Genomic DNA, 18,177 nt, shown 5'->3' on the forward strand with positions numbered 1-18,177 from the left:
TGCTGCCTCAAGCTCCTTTCCTCTTCATTCTTCTACCCTTCATTCAATTTCTACCCTTCATTCTAAAATGTAGGTCTGGTCATGGCACTCCCGACCTCCTCAATCCATTCCCCTAATGAACTCCAGTGGCTTCCCATTTACTTCAAGGATCAAACAGAAATTCCTCTGGTTAGCATTTAAAGGTCTTCATAACTCGGTCCCTTTTTTACCTTTCTAGTCTTCTTAGACTTATTTTCCTTCACATACTTTATGATTCAGTGACACTGTCTTTATTGTTCTTCGCTCCATTTCTTGTCTCTACCCATTGGCATTGGCTGCCCCCCTCACCCTGCCTCTTAGCCTCCCTGGCTTCCTTCAGGACTCAGCTCAAAGCCCACCTTCTGGAGGAGGTCTTTCCTGATCTCTGACTGCTTTCCTTCTGGTATCATGTACCACCTTCTTTCTCTCTGTCTCTCTGCATACATATATAATGCACATTAAAAATAATACACATTATTTTCATGATTGTCTCTTTCATTAGACTGTGAGTTCCTGGAGGGCAGCGACCGTGTTTTTGCCTCTCTGTGCTCCCAGAGCTTAGTACAGTTCTTGACATGCAGTAAACTCCTAACAAATGCATAAGTGACCTTCCCACCCTTTTGGTGGATCCCACTGTGGGCTACCACACAGCCTCACCTGCTGACAGCATCCTGGGCCTCTTTATTGGGTGGGGGCACAAGAAAGCAGACGGAGGGCAGGACGGCTTCACTGCCACTACTGTGTACCACCTTCCATTTGGACGGCTGGGCATGACTCACCAGCTGACAGGTGTCCCCTTTGTGGACGGTCATCTGCAGGGCACAGGCCAGAGGCCAAGAGAGAGGAACAACAGGATGCCAACTTGTCAGAGCTGAGCCCAAATGATGCCCTTACTGTTCTTCTCCCTGCCCACTTCCCACAGTCAGCCTTGGGGCCCTCCCAATTTACAGTAACCCCTAGAGGCCCTCCCTCCCCCACAATCTGCCCTGGGGCCCAGCTCACCTCCATCTGCTTGTAGTCACACACAGCTTGCAGAGGTAGCCGGCCCCGAATTGGATAGGATGGATTACGGGGCTTTAATTGTACTATGGCCTTGGCACGTTTGGCCAAGCCCAAAAGATGTCCCTTGTACTCAGAGAGCTGTTCCTTTTCATCCTGGGTAAAAGAAAGAGATAGAGAATGAGAAAGGAGGGGATAGTTTTGAGGATGGCACCAGCACTCAGGGAACATAAGGCCAGATCCTTAAAATTTGTCCACCCTTAGCCGATAACAAGCAGAGCACACTCCACTAGCCCTGAGGAAGGTGAAGAGAGTCTATGGAGCAGAGCCTAATGCCACTGTGACCTTCCTGAGATTCCCCAGTCCCAACCTATCCCCATTCTAAGGGGAGAGGTCTATACAGGCTACGGATCAAGGAGACTTCAGAAGAAGGATTCAGGCTGAATCAGCATTGTAGGAGCAGGATGGAGGTAAAGGTTCAAGGGGTCTTCTTGTAGGCCTAGCTCCCCACTCAGGGACATAAACGCTTTGCAAAAAGGGACTAAGTCACTCTGTATTTGTATTCCCCAGCCCCTAACACATTAACAATCACTTGTGGATCAGCTGGTTGGTTGATTAGGGAGGCAATGACCCTCCGCTTACTTTCACTGTGAACTACCTACGGCCAGTACAAAGCAGGTTGGTTCTTTTAAAATCACTATGACAAGATTCTGGAAAGTGACTCCCTGAGGGATGGGCCCCAGGAACCACCCAAGAGAGGAGGTGAGTGCCATGGGGACCCTGAGCCAGGAATGTGGCCTCTGTTCCCCAGACGGGCCAACGCCTTTGAGGGGCATCCCTCAAAGGAAAGCAGAAATGGCATAGAAAGTCTAGGAGGGGGCCCAAGTCTTTGAAAGACAGAGGCTTCCTCTTGGAGGTGACAAAGTCAAAAGTAAGGTAGAGATGCAGTGTTGGTTAGACCCAGAGTCAGAGGACCTGAGATTCCAGTGATTACTAACTACCCATGTAACCATGGCAAGTTACTTAACTTTTCTGGGCCTTACTTCCCTCCTCTGTAAAATGAAGGGCACTGTGAGAAATGAGGAATACGAGAAGCTTGGGAAGACTTGTATGAATTGATGCAGAGTGAAGTAAGCAGAACCAGGAGAAAAATTTACATGACTACCAAGATGTCAATGGTAATATAAAGGAAAGTAATGCTGAAAGACTTCACGGCTGTAACCGAGGTGGGAACTGGCTGTGACTTCAGAGGAATGACAATGAAGGAAGTGTCCTGCCTTTTGGAACAGAGGTGATGGACTACAGAAGCAGAAGAAAGGACACACGTGCAGAAAAAGCCAATGAATCATTTTGTTTTACTTAAATTATTTGTTACAAGGGAGAATGTGGGGGGGGCCCCCTCAGGGGAATCAGAGGAAAAACATCAATAAAGCAACAAAAAATAAAATAAAAATGTTTTTATTGAAAGAAAAATAAAATAAAAGGAAAAGGATGGACTCGTTCAATTATTTCAGCCATGTCTGACTCTTTGGGACACCATTTGGGGTTTTCTTGGCAAAGATACTGGAGTGATTTGTCATTTCCTTCTCCAGTTCATTTTACAGATAAGGAAACTGAGGCAAACAGGGATAAGTGGCTTGCCCAAGGTCACACAGCTAGTAAGTGTCTGAGGCCAGATTTGAACTCAGGTCTTCCTGACTCCGGGTCTGGCACCCTTTCCACTGTGCCACCTATCTACTCTAGGATGGACTAGATAACCTCAAAGGTCTCTTCCAGCCTTAAATCTTATGATTTCAATGACGGCACTTGCCATCTAGACAAGGGCATATAGAATAATCAGTGAAAAAATGAGCTCCACTTAAGGCAAGGGTTTAACCTCAACATCTAAATGATGAATTACACTTTAGGCAACTTAACTAGTCAAAGGGAAATAGGTCAGATAGGTAGAACTCACCGGGGCTGGAGGCAGAGAGACAATCTAGCTGACAAGGAAGGGACTGAAGGGGGCTTTAACATTAGTGCAGGATGCCTGCCTATCTGCAAACTGCTAGGGAAGCGCCCTGTCCACCCAGAGGTCAAGGCACCTGCAGAGACTAACTGCAGCACAGCTTTGGGCTGGAGGGGACAGCTGCCCAGGCAGGAGCTTGGGATGGTGGTTCCAGGAAGGGCTACAGCTCCTACCAGGCTGTATAATGGAGCCAGCCAGAATTGACTTCAGGCTACAAGCCAGATGAGCTCAGTCTAGCATCTAAGTCTGGATAGTGCTGAGGGAATGGAAAAAAGAAGCAGGACCAGGAATCTCAGAAGCTTTGGCCAGCATAAGTTGCATAGGCTAGAATGAGGCCTCAGACCAATAAACTCCTCATTTCTATGCTTTTACATTTTGTTTTATTTTTTCCTCACTCTTTTTTTAATAAAAAATCCTTATGAAATTTCCCCAAATTGTCTTAGCTAATCCAATGGGGGAAAATATCTGTCTACATCTTAGCCAGTTAAGTGATAGGGATCTGATGGGGATCAGTGTCTCAAGAGTGGTTATGGGGAGGGCCCCAGGTAGAGTAATTAAACAGAGACAGATTCAGAGGTGAAAACAAAAGACAGAAATACTGAAGTTGAGTGTTAATTGATGATCCCTTCCTACTTGGGAAGAGGAGAAGCTGTTCTATGGATCACTTGGGTAAAGTGGCCCTCCAGTACCCCCAGTGGACCCCTGCTCTCTCCCTTCCTGGTCTCCCACACTCTGTCCCAACCCAGTGGGTGCTTCAGGTTTTCAGAGCTGGTCCAGTTGTTGCTGCATTCTGATCCCCTTTCTACCTTAACCAATGGGTAGGAAAACCTTTCCTTCACCTTGAATTTCAGATGAGATACAGAACCACTTCTAGATAGGTCTATAGCCCACTGCTGAGCTGAGGCCAGCAAAGAAAGCTAAGAGGAACAAACTTCAGGGAGAAGAGAAGGAAGGAAGAAGGGAGAGGATGGCTGCTGAGGGCAGATACAATGATGACAACTGGATGGAGAGAAGGAAATGCCGTTTAACCTTTGTTCTGCTTCTGTTTCCTCTGCGAAGGAGAATGATCTTTGAACTGAAAAGGATGGAATGAAAATGGCTGATAAGAAGTTGATACCTAAGATAAGAAGGTAGATGGTAAGAAATTTCCCAGATGACTCAAAAGACTTCAGATCACCAGGCCCAGATGAATTACATTCCAAGGTCCTGAAAGACCTGGGTGTGATTATCCTCCACTGTTAGCAAACTCTGAAAGACTGGAGAGAAGGTGAGAGATACCACAGGACTAGAAGAGGACAAATGTAACTGAATTTCAAAAACAGGAAAAGGATCAACCCTATAAATTCTAGGTCAATGAACTTGTCTTTGATTTCTGGGAAAATTCTAAGATACTTGAGATGGTTAGTGAACATCTAGAAAAAGAAGCCAAAAGAGCAAGTCATGCTAAAATAAAGCCAAACAGGGTTGGACTGCTATTTGTGCTGCTAGAGGGAATACTGCACTGATATAATAATAACAGGAGAGACTGGAATACCAAAGTACCTTAAATCGATAGCAACAATACTAATAGCATTGATATAGGGATTTAAGGTTTGCAAGGCACTTAAAAATATCTCATTTTATCCTTACAACAACTCTGTGAGGTCACTGCTATTATTATCTGCATTTTACAGACAAGAAAAAAGAGGCTAAGAAAGATCAAATGACTTGGCCATGATCACACAGCTAAGTAAGTATCTGACGCAGGATGTGAGCTCAGGGCTTCCTGATGCCAAGTGCAGAGCTCACTCCAGAAGAGATAGATAGGCAGAGATAAACAGAGAGAGAAAGAGATGGGGTGAGAGAGAGGGGGTGAGAGAGAGAGAGAGAGAGAGAGAGAGAGAGATGCTAAACTCTCAGCAACTGAAAAAGGAATAATGGTCCCAGAACAGATGAAATATGCCTCCCTTCCTCCTCTCTGCAGAGGCATTGGGCTTGGGGGGGGCGGGGGAAGAAATACAAATAACAATTATCATTTCTATAGGGCTGTGAGTGCTTTCAGTAGGTAACCTTGTTTTACTACTAATGCAGAATGTTTTACATATTGTCCGATGTGGTCACTGTCCTGGACATCTTTGCTGAATTGTTTGCTTTTTTGTTCGAGGTGGAGAAGGATAGAGGGGGAGCTATTTCCAGAATGAAATGTGACATCAAAATAAAAGGTAATAATGACCCTTATTTAAAATTAAAATAGGTCCTGCCAGGCCAACCTCATTTCCTTTTCTGACAGGCTCACTAGATTAGTTGATTGGCTGAATACAGTAAACACGATTTATCTCAGTTTTAGCAAAGCATTTGAGAAAGTCTCTCATGTTTTTCTTATAGAAAAGATGGTGCCCAACATGGACTCCATGACAGTATAGTTGGGTAGATAAGAACCAATCGAATGGTCAGAGGCAAGGGTAGCCATTAAGTATCATTTAGGGGAAGGTCTCCAGTGGAGGGCCCCAGGAGTTTCTGAGTTTCTGTTTTTTCCTCTACACTTTAACAATTGTATCGAAGTCTTAGATACACAGATGACATGATCATCAAATGTGTAGATAATACCAGACTGGCAGGGATGACCAACATACTCAGTGAGAAGGTGAGGATTTTAAAGTACCCAACAGACAAGAACACTGGTGACTAATAAGAGACAATTGAGGAATGAATTTGTAAAAGACTTATGCTTTGGTTCAAAAAACAATCAGCTTCACAAGTATAAGGGGAGGAAGGTAGGACTAGGAAGCAGCTTATCTGAAAAAATCTAGGGATTTCAATGTACTGGAAGTGTAAAAGGAGTCAAAAGTATGATGCCAATCCAGTTTTAGGCTATGGTAAGACAGAGCCATCACCCTATGTGAGCCAACAGGACTTTTCCTGGCCTCTCATGGGAGGTCAAGGGCCGACCCCCCCATAGGGAATGGAGAAGGGCTGCTCCAGGCAGGCAGGCTTACCTGGGCATCTTGCAGCAAGTCCTCTAGGCGAGTGACGGTGATGGAGCGGTCACAAGTATACTTCCTTCGCATCGTCTCTTGCAGCTTCTGCAGCTGCTCCTCGGCCTCTCGCACATCAGAGAAAAACTAGAGCGAGAAAGAGAGGTCTCAGGCCCGGCAGCCCTTTGCTCAGGCAGTGTCTCCCCGGTTTTTCCCAATTTTTTCATCCCTAGCACCTAGGATAGCGCCTTCCTAGCACAGAATAGTTACCCAATAAATATCTGGGCAGTGGAAAAGAGTTTTGGATTTGGATTCAAGAGGAGCTGACTCAAAATCATGGCTCTCAATGACTACCTATGTGCCTCCGGCCTGTTTCTTCTGTAAAATGGAGGAAGTGAGGCCCCATTCAACTCTAAATTATGATCGTCATGAGGTACGGCCAGGCCCCACTGGCCAGGGCTACTTATAGCTATGGCCCCTTAAGGGCAAGGAGAGGAAATGTGGTCAAGGGGTCAGACTGCTGGGCTTGGGAGTCAGGAAAACCTGCATTAAATCCTATCTCAGATACAGCAAAATGAGCCTCCGTGTCCTCATCTGTACAAGGAGGGCGTTGGACTAGATGACTCCTGAGGTATCCTTCCAGCTCTAAATCTCCTACCCCTTAAAGGAGGAGACCCTGAGAACTCCCAACTGCAGGCAGCTAGCCCTGCCCTCAGGGGGTAACTGGAGCCTGGATTAGGGGCAGAAGGGGGACTGGCAGGTACCTGGAAATAGGCTGTATTTTCCTTCAGATGCGCCTCAAGGCAGCAGCACAATTGTAGCATCCAACTCCACTGGGTCTGTAGGGCAGCCTGGAATGCCTACAATGGCAGGCCAAGGTCAAGGTCGCAAGGGGCACATACGGCCTCCCCTTGCAATCCCTCCACTATGTCATCCTGTTGGGCCCCTTTGGCGGGTGGGTGGGCAGGAAGGGAGCTGGGACGGGCCAAGGCAGGGGAGGACAGTGTCGGCCTCCCTGGAGTTCAGCAAGCACCTTGCCTTCCCCCCTCCACCCGTTTCGTTTTTGTCTCTGCATCTCCGGCGCCTCGCACAGTGCCAGGCACATAGCAGATGCTTAATAAATGCTTGCTGATGGATTGATATGGCTCTCCCATTTGGTACACCCTACCTAAAGCTGAGAGCAGAGGCATTTACCTGCTGCCAGCAAGGTCTCCTTCCCTTTGACCCCTCTCCCTGCTCTCGCCAGTTCTGCCGGCTGCCCTCCCTTTGTCTCTACCGTCTCCCTGCCTACCTCCACAGTGGACTTCCCAGGGTGATCTTCCCGAAGGAGGCGCTCCGCCGTACTCTGGATCTCCTTGACTTTCTTCTCCTTCAGCTCTAGCTCCCGCATCAAGCCCTGGAGGGTTGCAGCAGGTGGCCTCAGAGAGCCACTCTGATGGGGAAACTCAGCCAGCCTTCTTCCCCCTCCCTACTTTCCCTTGGCTGGTTTGGAGATGCCCTGTCAGCCTTGGCCCAAGAAGAAGCCAAGCCCCAGAAGAAGAGGGAGAACTCCAAGGATCCTGGGGGCCCAGTCCTACTCCTTACCGAATAGCTGTCCTTCTTGGCCGCCATGTTACTGTTGCGTTCACTCCAGTCATAGTTGACTTCTTCCTCTTCCTTTTCATTCAGCCACATCAGCTCTTTGGTGGCAGCTGCCACGAAGCCATGCAGGCTCTCCAGACCCCGCAGCCGGGCCTTAGAGGTGTTCTACAGACCCAAGGAGGAAGGATAGAGGGCAGAGGTCAGACAGAAAGTCCCTCTTTAGCCCAACCACCATCTCCACCATGGCCCCACTTTTCTTACCAGCAGCTTGGCATACTGTAGGTCCAATTTGCCCAGGCAGTCCCTGTAGGCCCCTCTGGTGGCTGGAGAGAGCTGGCTCTGTGGGGAGGGAAGAGAGAATGAAGCCCATGACAGCCTGGAAAACAAGCCTAAGGTGGAGGAGCAGAGTAGTAGTCCAAAGTACATGCTTGGCTTCAGCTCACCTCGTCTGCCCGTGCTCGCTCAATCTTGGCCCGGAATTCCTCGATGGACTGGTGCAGGCCCCGATGGCTGCCCAGCTGGGACTCCACACTGGGGAGGTCCACGCCCCACTCTGCCCCATCCAGCCGCCGCTGGTTCTCCTCCACCCAGGCCAGGAGGTCTTGCAGGTAGCGTAGTGTGACATCCTCCAGCTCAGGCCGCCTCTGGGAGGCCACTGGGCTCACCTGAGTCACAGGCACGCCAGCCTTGAGCCGCAGGTTGTACTCAGTGCGGATGGCCACGAGTCGCTCATGCAGGCGGTACACCCTAGGAGAGAGATGAGGAGGCCATCAGCTTTGGTCCGAGGACCTAGGGGGAGAGGGAGAACTGCAAGAATCCTGGGTGGCATCCCAAAGGAAGTCAGTAGGCAAGGTGGAAGGAAGAGGGAAATTGTTTCTTTTATAATAGCCAACTCCCCACTAGCTGTACTATCTAGTGGAAAGTGAGCTCCTTGAGGGCAGGCACTATCTTGTTTCTGTATCCCCAGGGACTAGAACAGTGACTGGCACATAGAAACTACTTTAGAAATGTTTGCTGAACCTAATGAAATTAAGCTTACATACAAATTCGTGAATGTCTAATGATCTGGAATCAACTCCAAACCAAGGCCTGAAGCCCTCTGGGATGTAATCTTGGGGAAGGAAGGAAAGGCTTCTCAGTTTCTCCAGCCTGACCCAGCCCTCAGCTCCCCACACACAGAGACATTTGGGCCACAAGCCTAGTGTAAAGCACCAGACTTGGCCAAAGAGGCAGCCAGGTGGTGCAGCGGATAGAGCCTTGGACTGGGAGTCAGGAAGACCTGAATTCAAATCTGACCTCAGATGAAGCTGTGTGACCCTGTACAAGTCATTCTGCCTGACTCAGTTCCCCTCCCTACAAAATGAAGCTCATAACAGCACCTCCCTCCCAGGTTTGTTGTAAGGATCAAATGAGATAATATTTGTTAAAGCACTTAGCACAGATCATGGCACTTAGTTGGTGTTTAATAAATGCTTGTTAAAACTAACAAAAAAAGGGGCAGCTAGGTGGTGCAGTGAGTACAGCACCAGCCCTGGAGTCAGGAGGACCTCAGTTCAAATCTGACCTCAGACACTTGACACACTTACTAGCTGTGTGACCTTGGGCAAGTCACTTAACCCCAATTGCCCTGCCTTCTCCCCTCCAAAAAGAAAAAATACTAACAAGAAACAAGGTCAGAGCCGGGCAGCTGGCTTGGAGGATTTGGTTTTTAGTAAACGGAGAGTCCCATGCACTGATGCACCCAGTTACAAGGAAGAACAGAAGGCAGCAGGATCCATGGTTAGACGGCAAAGGCAGAAAGGCTGTGAGTGAGGGAGACACCAGGGAGGAGATCCGGCCAAGACAGCAGAGCTGCCTGGAACTGCCAAGACATGCTCTCATCTGTTACAGAAGGCAGGCAAGCAGACAGGGACTGTATCCCTATACAGGTGGAAACTGCAAGCTCCATGAGGCCAGGGGCCCTGTCTTATCTAAGGTCCCTATCCCCTCTAACACTATGCCCAATACAGAGGACCTGGGTTCAAATCCTGCCTCTGACCTGAACTATTCATGTAAGTGTGGCAATATCATTTAACCCCAGCATCCTTAGCTATAGCTAAATAAATGGCCTCCAAGGTCTTTTCTGGCTCTAAATCTATGATTCCATGATCCTTTCCCTCTGTGGACCTCAGTTTCCTCACCTGTAAAAAGAGGAGGTTGGACTAGAAAGTTTCTGAGGTCTCTTCCAGCTCTACATTCATGATTAAGACTACTCAGCACACAGCTTAAAAAATGTTTGCTGAATGAATGAATGATGAGATAGTACTAGCGGCAGACCCCGCCCAGAATCTGGCCCTCCTTCCCTCTCCTCCCTGACTCCTCCCGATAGTACTTTGTACTTTGCCCTGCAGCTCTAGGTTGAAGGTAGCAGCACTGACCATCAGCCCCGTGTTAAAGCCAAGGAAACTGAGGTCCAAGGGGTTTATGTGTCTTTCACCAGAACATGTCAGTGTGAATGGTGGAGCCTGGTCTATAGACTGGGCCTCCTGATCTTTAGGCCAGCATCTCTTCGGGTATAGCAGCTATCTCCAGCCCACAGAGCTTTGCCTACTGAGGGCCCAGACGCCTCCTCTACGCCTGTTACCTTCGGTACATCTGCTCGCCCTGTGGGTGTCGCCCATCTTTGAGGGTTTGCACATCATTGAAGAGCAGCCGGATCATGCCATCAGCCTTGTCCAGGTCCCTTTCCACTTCCCCGGCATGCTGAGGGGCTTTGCCTGAGGTCAGCAGCCGGATGTCCTACAATGGCACAAACTGGGTCAAAGTGGTCCCCTAAGAGTGTGCGTGAAGACGGGGCTGCTCAGCCACACCCACCTCCCAGGAGGTGACAGGGTCACAGCTCTCCCAAAACCTCAACACATTACTTAGCTATGTAAGCCCTTAAACTAAATCTTAAACACTGCATGTTCCCCAGCCTAGGGCAGAGTTCAGCACCCAACCTGTGAGTGAAATCTATTGAGCTCCACACTTCTGGCGGCTCTGGCTTTTTAGTCAGGCAGGCTCCACCCATGAGCCAAAGCAGCCTCAGGCTTGGATGAGAAATGAAATCCCAGGTCCAGCCCCACCCAAACTCTCACCAGGCACCTCCCTCCCCAGATGGCCCAGCCCCTGGGCCAGGTTGCTCCTCCCCGAAGGCCTGTTGCCCCACCCTTCCGCACCAGGCCTCACCAATTGCAGCAGGGCATCAGCCTGATTCAGCTGCTCCTCACACAGGCCTGATTCCATCTGTAGTTTGCTCACAATTCTCTGGAGACACTCCTGCCTGCAGGACACACCCACCCCAAACCAGAAAGCTTCACTTCAGAGGCCGGGCTCCTTCTGTCCATCCTGGGAGCCCACCAGCAGAAAGCACAAGATGGCCCAGGGCTAGGACCAACCCCTCCAACCTTCCCTGAAGTGGTTTTCTGTCTCCTTTCAAGGCTCCACTGCCCAAACTCTGAGTAGAGCACAAGATTTTTAGTGGCAAACTGTTTCCTCTCTCGGGTGATGAGTCACCAGCGTGTGGTTCCTATTAGCCCCACCACGGGCACCTCCCTCCAGCCTTCTGCTCCCCACCTCCCTGGCCTTCCTGGGGACCCCCTCCTCCTGCCCCATGGAAAATCTACAGTGTCAGATCTCCCTTCCCCCATCCTGTCCACACCCACCTCTCAAACTCCGTTCTCAGCTGCTTCTCCCGCTCCAGGATGGCCACATGCAGTTTCCCCCATTCCTTCTCTACATCCAGAGGGTGAAAGCCGGGTGGTACCTTCAGCTGCCCAGCCTGTACAGCCCCCTGCATGGGTACAGGGAATAGAGAACAGGTTCAGGAATGCCCAACATTAACCAGGTGGAGAGTGCCCTGCCTGTCCAGCAAGGTGAGGCCCCCACACAGGGTATGTTTCAGGAAGGTGGCAGGTAGGTGGGGCAAGGAGAAGAGTGGATGTATGTGTGCTCAGGGCCACAGGCTCTGAGCTACCAGTGTGCTAACAAATAACTTGGAAGAGGATGGGCTGGTGTTCACACTCCTTGGCTCATTCCTGAGTCTGAGGCTTGCCTGCCTCCAGGAACTATGTCTTCTGGCTCAAACTCAAAGTCCAGGGAGATAATATATGAAAAGTACTTGGATCTCACTAAGCATTAGATACATGCGAATGACAATTATGAGTTGTGATGGTTATAATAATAATAATAATTAAAGAGTGATCACACACCAAGGACAGTTAGCACTAAACCTTCTCTGGCCCCAAGGCTACCTTGTATTTCCTATGTTTAAAATAATAAAAAAGTTTCAGCTCCCATTCACATAACGCTTTAAGGTTTATAGAACACTCTCCCCTGAAATCCAAGATCCATGACTAGGTTGGCTGCAAACCAACGAACCTGTGAGCCACAGCAGCTCAGAGAATATCTTTGAAGTAACAAAGGGCTTACAATTTGCATCAGTGAACTAAGCCAGAACCTGGTTACTTTTCCTGTAGGTGCTTATGTATCCCCCCCCAGGAGAATATAAGTCCCTTGAGAGCAAGAAAGTTTTCTTTCTTTATCTGTCTCCTGTAGCTTAATAGTAGATGTTTAATAAAGGTCTGTTGAGTGAGTTTAACTATCAAAATGACGGATCCTTAAATCCTGCCTCAGAGTTCTCCACAACAATCTTGGAAGGCAGATGGCACTAAATATCATTGTCCCCATTTGAGAGGTAGCCAAGTTAGGTGAGTAGAGAACTAAGCCTGAAGACAGAAAGAGCGAGGTTCAAATCTTGCCTCTGATACATTAGCTATGTGACTCCTGACAGTATCTCGAACAGATACATAGGATTAGAAGGTTTGGAAAGTGCTTTATATAACTTATCTCATTTAATCCACACAATAACTCGGGGGAAGGAGGGCTGGGTGGGGGGACATAGACGAGGAAACCGAGAGGTTAGATGACGCCCAGCAAGCCCTTGAAATGGGATCTGAACTCACATCTTGCAGACTACAAATACGATGCTCTGTCCACTACACCAAGCTGCCTCTCTTAGGTCAGTTACTTTCTGTGTTAGGGATATGGAAGAGGACAGGGAAGTATACACACTCTATAGGTGCCTCCAGCTGGTCTGGGATTTCCACTCCTCCAACACTATGTCCTCTGGCTCAAAGGATATAACGTATCAGAGCCAGTTATACAGGCAGGGAGATGCAGCAACCCTTCCCCAGACGCCCCAAATTATCTCATTCCTTTCTGTGTTTGTTAGCTCATATTTAGAAAATGCTCTTCCCTGAAATCAGACTCATCACTAGGATCCCCCAGGACTTAGTAAGTCATAGGCGGAAGGACTTCCCACACCTAAGAGGTTCCCTTCACCACAGACCCTCGAGTATTTCAGCAGAGCCGAGGAATAGACATTTAAACAGGGAATACTCAGTGAGGAAGGGAGCCCAGATTCCATCCCAGGTCCCTTGAGTCCAAATCCAGCTTTTTTTTTGACTAGGTCAAGTTGCTTCTAAAGACCCTGAGTTCAAGTTTACGTTTACAGAACCACCCCACCCCCCAATTCTGAGCTGATGGCTTCCATGTCAGGGGTCCAGAGGTATCCACATGGGGCCTACCCCCAAACCCTGGTCCCCCAGGACAGTCATAGGGCAGCCCTGAATGTGCATGGCCCTGAGTACTGTCTCACTCCTCCTCTGGAAGATGGCTGTGAAAGATGAGGCTAAGCTTAAACTATTAAGAAGCCAGCCTAAGGAAGGGATTGACAACACAAAAGGAAAAGAAGACCGAAAATTGGCCTAGGGAGGAATGCAGGGCCCAGCAAACAGAGGAGCAGATGGGATCCTTGGGCCTCTCTGAGGAAAGGGGGCCTCTTACCTCCAGTGACTGGTAAATGTTCTTGGATCGGTTCTTGTCAGCCTCCTTGGCGGGCAGCTCGGTCTCCTTAAATTTGAGGAACTGACACCAGAGGATCTGTGAAGAGATGTTGCCATGAGGAGGCTTCCCGAGGTCCAGCCACCTGAGAAAGGGCCTGTAGGTCTCAAAGTAAGGGCTAGCCTTTAACTCTAAAAGGAAAGAGCTGCCCTAAGGGTTCTCTAAGGTTCCTTCCCAACTCTAAGCCTGTAATCCTGCAGCCAATGAAGCTGACACTCTGAGCCCTTCTGATGGGAAAGGCCTACATGCTACCACTAGAAAGCCTTGGTCAGGGTCAGGGCTAGGCCCAGGGCCAGGCCCAGGGAAGGGTCTTGGAAGAGCACCCGGGGTGGGTGATACTGCTGGGAGAACAGCCTCACAGTGACCTCCAGGCTCAGGGGATGTGGATTCCCTCTTGGGGGAATCCTTCCCAAGGCAGCCCATTCCACTGGGAATCGTTCTCACTATCAGGAACTTCTTCCTTACATGAAGACTAACTCTGTCTCATTGCTGCTTTCATCCACTGCTCTCAAATCTGGGGTTATGCCAAGCAAAGTCTAATCTCTCTTCCATGTGACAGCCCTTCAAACACTTGAAGACGGCTGCCATGTTCTTTCTAAATCTCTTCTTCTCCAGTCTACGCTTCCTCCCAATAATCCTCACGTGGCACGATCTCACAGCCCTCCACCGTCCTGGCTGCCAGGAAGGGAAGGAGGAGGAGCTGGGAATGGTTTTAAGTGTTTATCCAATTGACCTGAGGGGCCAGATGCTCAACAGAAACCCAAACACCAGAGCCCAATGTGGGGACCTCGAGGGAGGCTACCGGGCCTGAAAAGTGCCAAGAGGTTGGAAAGAGGAAATAGGAGACCAGGGATGGAAGCATCCTGATCCCACTTCCCAACTGAGAACTCAGCACCTGTGGAAGGGGGGAGGCGGTCTGATAGTAGCAGTAGCAGCAGGCTCACCCTTCACCAGCCACCGAGATGACTCTCTAGTTAGTGTTTACACAGCACTCATTCTGGGCCAGTCACTGTGCTAAAAACTTAAAAATTATTATCTCAATTGATCCTCAAGACAGCTCTATGAGGCAGGTGCTATGATCATCCCCATTTTACAGAGGAGGAAATTGAAGTGACTTCCCCAGGGTCACACTGTCTGAGCCCAGACTCCAGGCCCAGCGGCCTGTCCACTGAGTCCCTCTGCTGGGGCTGGGCAAAGGCAGGGGACAGGAAAGCACCATGGCAGCACCTTGGCCAAAGCACTAACCCCTCTCTACCTTGCAAAAGCCCATTCCTTTTTCTTCCTGGACCCTATGCTTCCTCCCTTCGTGTACCTGTTTGTTTTTACTATTTCAGTGTTCCTTGGTCTTTGTGCTACCCCAGTGGGGCCTGGCCTAGAGAGGAAGCAGAAGCAGCAAGCCTAGGCCTGCCGGAGAGCTGGGTACCTCTGGGAGAACCCTGAGGGTCAGGCTCCAGGGAGGGGCCCCGGGGCACAGGGGAAGCTGCCCACCTCTGTCTCCTCGTAGCTTGTGGCAAACTTGCGCTCCTCAAAGGCGATGATGTGCTGGCGGATCCACTGCAGCAGCAGCATAACCAGCTCCCGGTACTCCTGCCAGCGAAGCTGCAGCTCCTGTCCCAGGAGGCAGGTCTTACAGATGGAAAGACCTGGCCCAGGTGTCCACAGGGAGGAGGGCGACACCCCAAACCCTCCCCCCTCACCAGGGCCGGCTCCCTCCCCTCCTCATCACTTACGTTGGCCTTTACCCCATCTTGTACATCAGGTACCCGGGGCATGGCATCATACAGAGATGACACGTAGGTGATGATGGACTTTTCATCTGGCTGAGGGACATCCACATCTGCCAGGGAAGAGATGAGGTTGGGAACTTAAAGGGGTGCAGGCCCACCTCAGGGCAGAAGGGGGAAACGAGCAGACCTGGGCCGCCTTAAAAGGACCACATACCCTCGGGGTCCAGCAGCCGGGTGACGCCCAGCTCTCGTTCAGCCACATTGAACGCTTGGTCCAGGTTCTCCAGGTTGCTCTGCTGGTAGACTTTGTTCATGTCGATGAGCATGGGCCTGTAGGATGAAAGGAGCAATGGGACGGGGCCCAGAGGCCACAACTCACAGGGAGCCTCAGTCCCCTCACAGGGGTTAGGTGGTCTGGGACCCCTTAGGGAGTCCTCCCTCTAAGACTGCCTGGACTCTCACCCCCTACCCAAGCAAATGAGGGGGAGAAGAGGTGGAGGTCGGGGGGGAGGAATGGAAGAAGTGAGGGACAGGGAGGATACGAGAGAAGAAGGGGAGGGGAGGAGGTGGGAGAGAGGAAGACAAAAAGAATGGAAGGAAATAATGGCACAGAAAGGGACGAGGGGAGGGACAAAGGGCAGAAGAAAAGGAGCGGAGAAGGGGCCCAGGGAGGGAGCTCAGGAAGGGCAGAGGATGCCTACAGCTCTCGGCAGCGCAGAGTCGAGTGTACCGAGTACAGTTCACCACTCAGGTAACTCTCTCCCCCATCCTGGAGGCCATTGAGCGGCAGGTCCTGGGCTCCAGACGGGAGACCATCCTCACACAACATCAGCACCCGTTCTTCCCTGCCACCAGCGGGCCGGGGCCGGGGCCCCCTCCTCCAGGGTCCCTTCTTCTGCTTCCCCTTCACGAGGGCACTCATTTCCCCTCTCCTGTCCCCTGCCCCTCTCCCAGAACAGCAGCTCTGGTCCCAGTGCCCAAGCAGTCCTGAGGCACCACTCAACTAGCTCCACTCTGGGCGCTGGGAGGGGGAGAGGTGGTTAGCTCCTCCTGCTTAGCTCAGGTTTAAGGCTGGGGCTGGGAGGAGGCAGAGAGAAGCCTGCCCAAACCCTGCACAGACTCGCTCGCTCCGTTCCCCAGTCCCTCCCTCCCATCCAGAAGAAGCCATACAGCATGTCATAGCCTGGAGCAGCCTGCTCCCACTCCACCCCACCCATCCCACCACCAGCCTGGCAGCAGGCAGGATCTGTCCCTCCCCTCAGGGGTTCCCCCACTGCAGGGCCGGGCCTGGCCCAGCCTGCCCAGTCAGGGACAGGCAGCGTAAGACGCCACAACTTGCCTACAATTTTGTCGACTTTGCAATAAAGGAGTCTCAGGTAGCCCACCCAGCCACGCACCCCACGTGGGAAGCATGAGAATAGCAGTCACACGTCTCCATCCCTTCCCTCTAGCGTGGCCTGTCTGTTCTAGCAAGGGAATGAGGCTTGTCATCCTAGGAGCCTGAGCTGGAGAACTGGGGAGACCAGGATAGAAGACCCCCTTCCTTACCAGGTTCTATCACAGTAATAGCTAGCATTCATATAGCACTTTAAGGTTTACAAAGAAACTCACATGTATTATCTCATTTAATCCTTTACTCTCATTTTACATAAGAGGAAACTGGGGTGCGAAAAGGCTTACTTGTCCAGAGTCACACAACTATTAAGTGTCTTGGGCAGGATTTGAACTCATATCTTACTGATTCTAAGTCCAACACTCAATCCCCTGAATACAGGGAGAAAATAGGTAGGCTGTAAGAGGTACAGATAGATAAGGGTACAGGTTATGGGGTCAGCCACTCCCATGATCCCTTTCCTGGTCAGGTTTTAAGGGGAGAATCAACACCATGGGTACCTCTGAGGGTCCTAGTAAGTGCAAACCTTATTTATGGGGCAGAGCCAAGGCTGGAGGACATATCTCGGTAGGAAAGGGGGCTGCCCTATGTCCTGGAAATCCGGAGCCCTCCAAAGCAGGGGACCTGGGCTGGGACTCCCTAGGGAAAGATAATTAGCAGGGCGGGCCAGGTGTGGGTAGCCACCAGCTAGGTGTCCCAACACGCTCCTTCCAAAGGGAATGCAGAGCCTGGGGCTAAGGCTGGGGCCAGAAGCAAGGGAGAGAAAAGGGAAGACAGGGAAGGAGGGACCCACAGGAAGGGACAGATCCTGTGGCGTAGTAGAAAGAGCATTGTTTTTAGAGTCAAAGTTCTGCTATCAGAATGTGCCTCTGTCACTTAACTACCTGGGTGACCTCAGGCAGTATCCTCCATAAGATGAGGGGGGAGAGGTTGGACTGGAGGGACTTTAAGGTCCAAGCTCAACCTCTATGATCCTGAGGAAAGGAGAGACTCAAGAACTGGGCTACTATAGGTCCCCACAGGGCCAGGGCCTCCCCACAGTTTGACATGGAGTAGGCCAAAAGTCAGTACCTGTGCCCGTAAGGGTAACAGTGCAGTGATAAGAGTAATGGCCATGGCAGGCACGTAGCACAGTACTTGGCCCATAGGAAGTGCTTAATAATGTTTATTGATCGATTTCTGATCAAGAGCCCAGGAAAAAACTGATTCCTCTTCTCTCCCACCTCCTCAACCCTGGAAAGGCTTCCCTATTGCTTGCAGGCTTGTCCTAAGACCGAAGAAACAGGTTTCAAGGTGGAAGGGGTCTCTGAGGGTCATCCCTTCATTTGACAAATGAGGGATCTGAGGCTCAGAGATTAAGCAGCTTGCTCAGGGTCACACTGCTCCTAAGTATGAGGCAGGAATCAAACAGATCTTCTTGACTCTTTGAGCACCAGACCCAGAGTCAAGTTCAAATCTGACCTTGGACACTTACTAGCTGTGTGACCCTCGGCAAGTCACTTAACTGTGTTTGCCTCATTTTTCTCATCTGTCAATGGGGATCATGATAACACCCACCTCCCAGAGCTGTTGTGA

General features: G+C 50.3%; 1 protein-coding gene across 2 annotated transcripts in view; it reads right to left on the minus strand.

Moving 5' to 3' along the window:
• Positions 1-18,177, minus strand: part of PLEC (plectin) — a 112,419-nt gene that overhangs the window by 21,845 nt on the left and 72,397 nt on the right. For both annotated transcript variants that reach the window (XM_036753484.1, XM_036753495.1), the window contains 15 exons: positions 15,424-15,539; positions 15,213-15,319; positions 14,971-15,090; positions 13,426-13,521; positions 11,244-11,371; positions 10,768-10,861; positions 10,184-10,338; positions 8,004-8,307; positions 7,822-7,899; positions 7,564-7,725; positions 7,271-7,375; positions 6,744-6,839; positions 6,001-6,126; positions 1,021-1,173; positions 676-830 (listed from right to left, as the gene is read on the minus strand). In XM_036753484.1, the coding sequence (XP_036609379.1) occupies positions 676-830; positions 1,021-1,173; positions 6,001-6,126; positions 6,744-6,839; positions 7,271-7,375; positions 7,564-7,725; positions 7,822-7,899; positions 8,004-8,307; positions 10,184-10,338; positions 10,768-10,861; positions 11,244-11,371; positions 13,426-13,521; positions 14,971-15,090; positions 15,213-15,319; positions 15,424-15,539 (1,995 nt within the window). The remainder of the gene's footprint in view (positions 1-675; positions 831-1,020; positions 1,174-6,000; positions 6,127-6,743; positions 6,840-7,270; positions 7,376-7,563; positions 7,726-7,821; positions 7,900-8,003; positions 8,308-10,183; positions 10,339-10,767; positions 10,862-11,243; positions 11,372-13,425; positions 13,522-14,970; positions 15,091-15,212; positions 15,320-15,423; positions 15,540-18,177) is intronic.

Source organism: Trichosurus vulpecula, chromosome 1 (assembly GCF_011100635.1).
Source record: "Trichosurus vulpecula isolate mTriVul1 chromosome 1, mTriVul1.pri, whole genome shotgun sequence".
Taxonomy (NCBI): Eukaryota; Metazoa; Chordata; class Mammalia; order Diprotodontia; family Phalangeridae; genus Trichosurus; species Trichosurus vulpecula.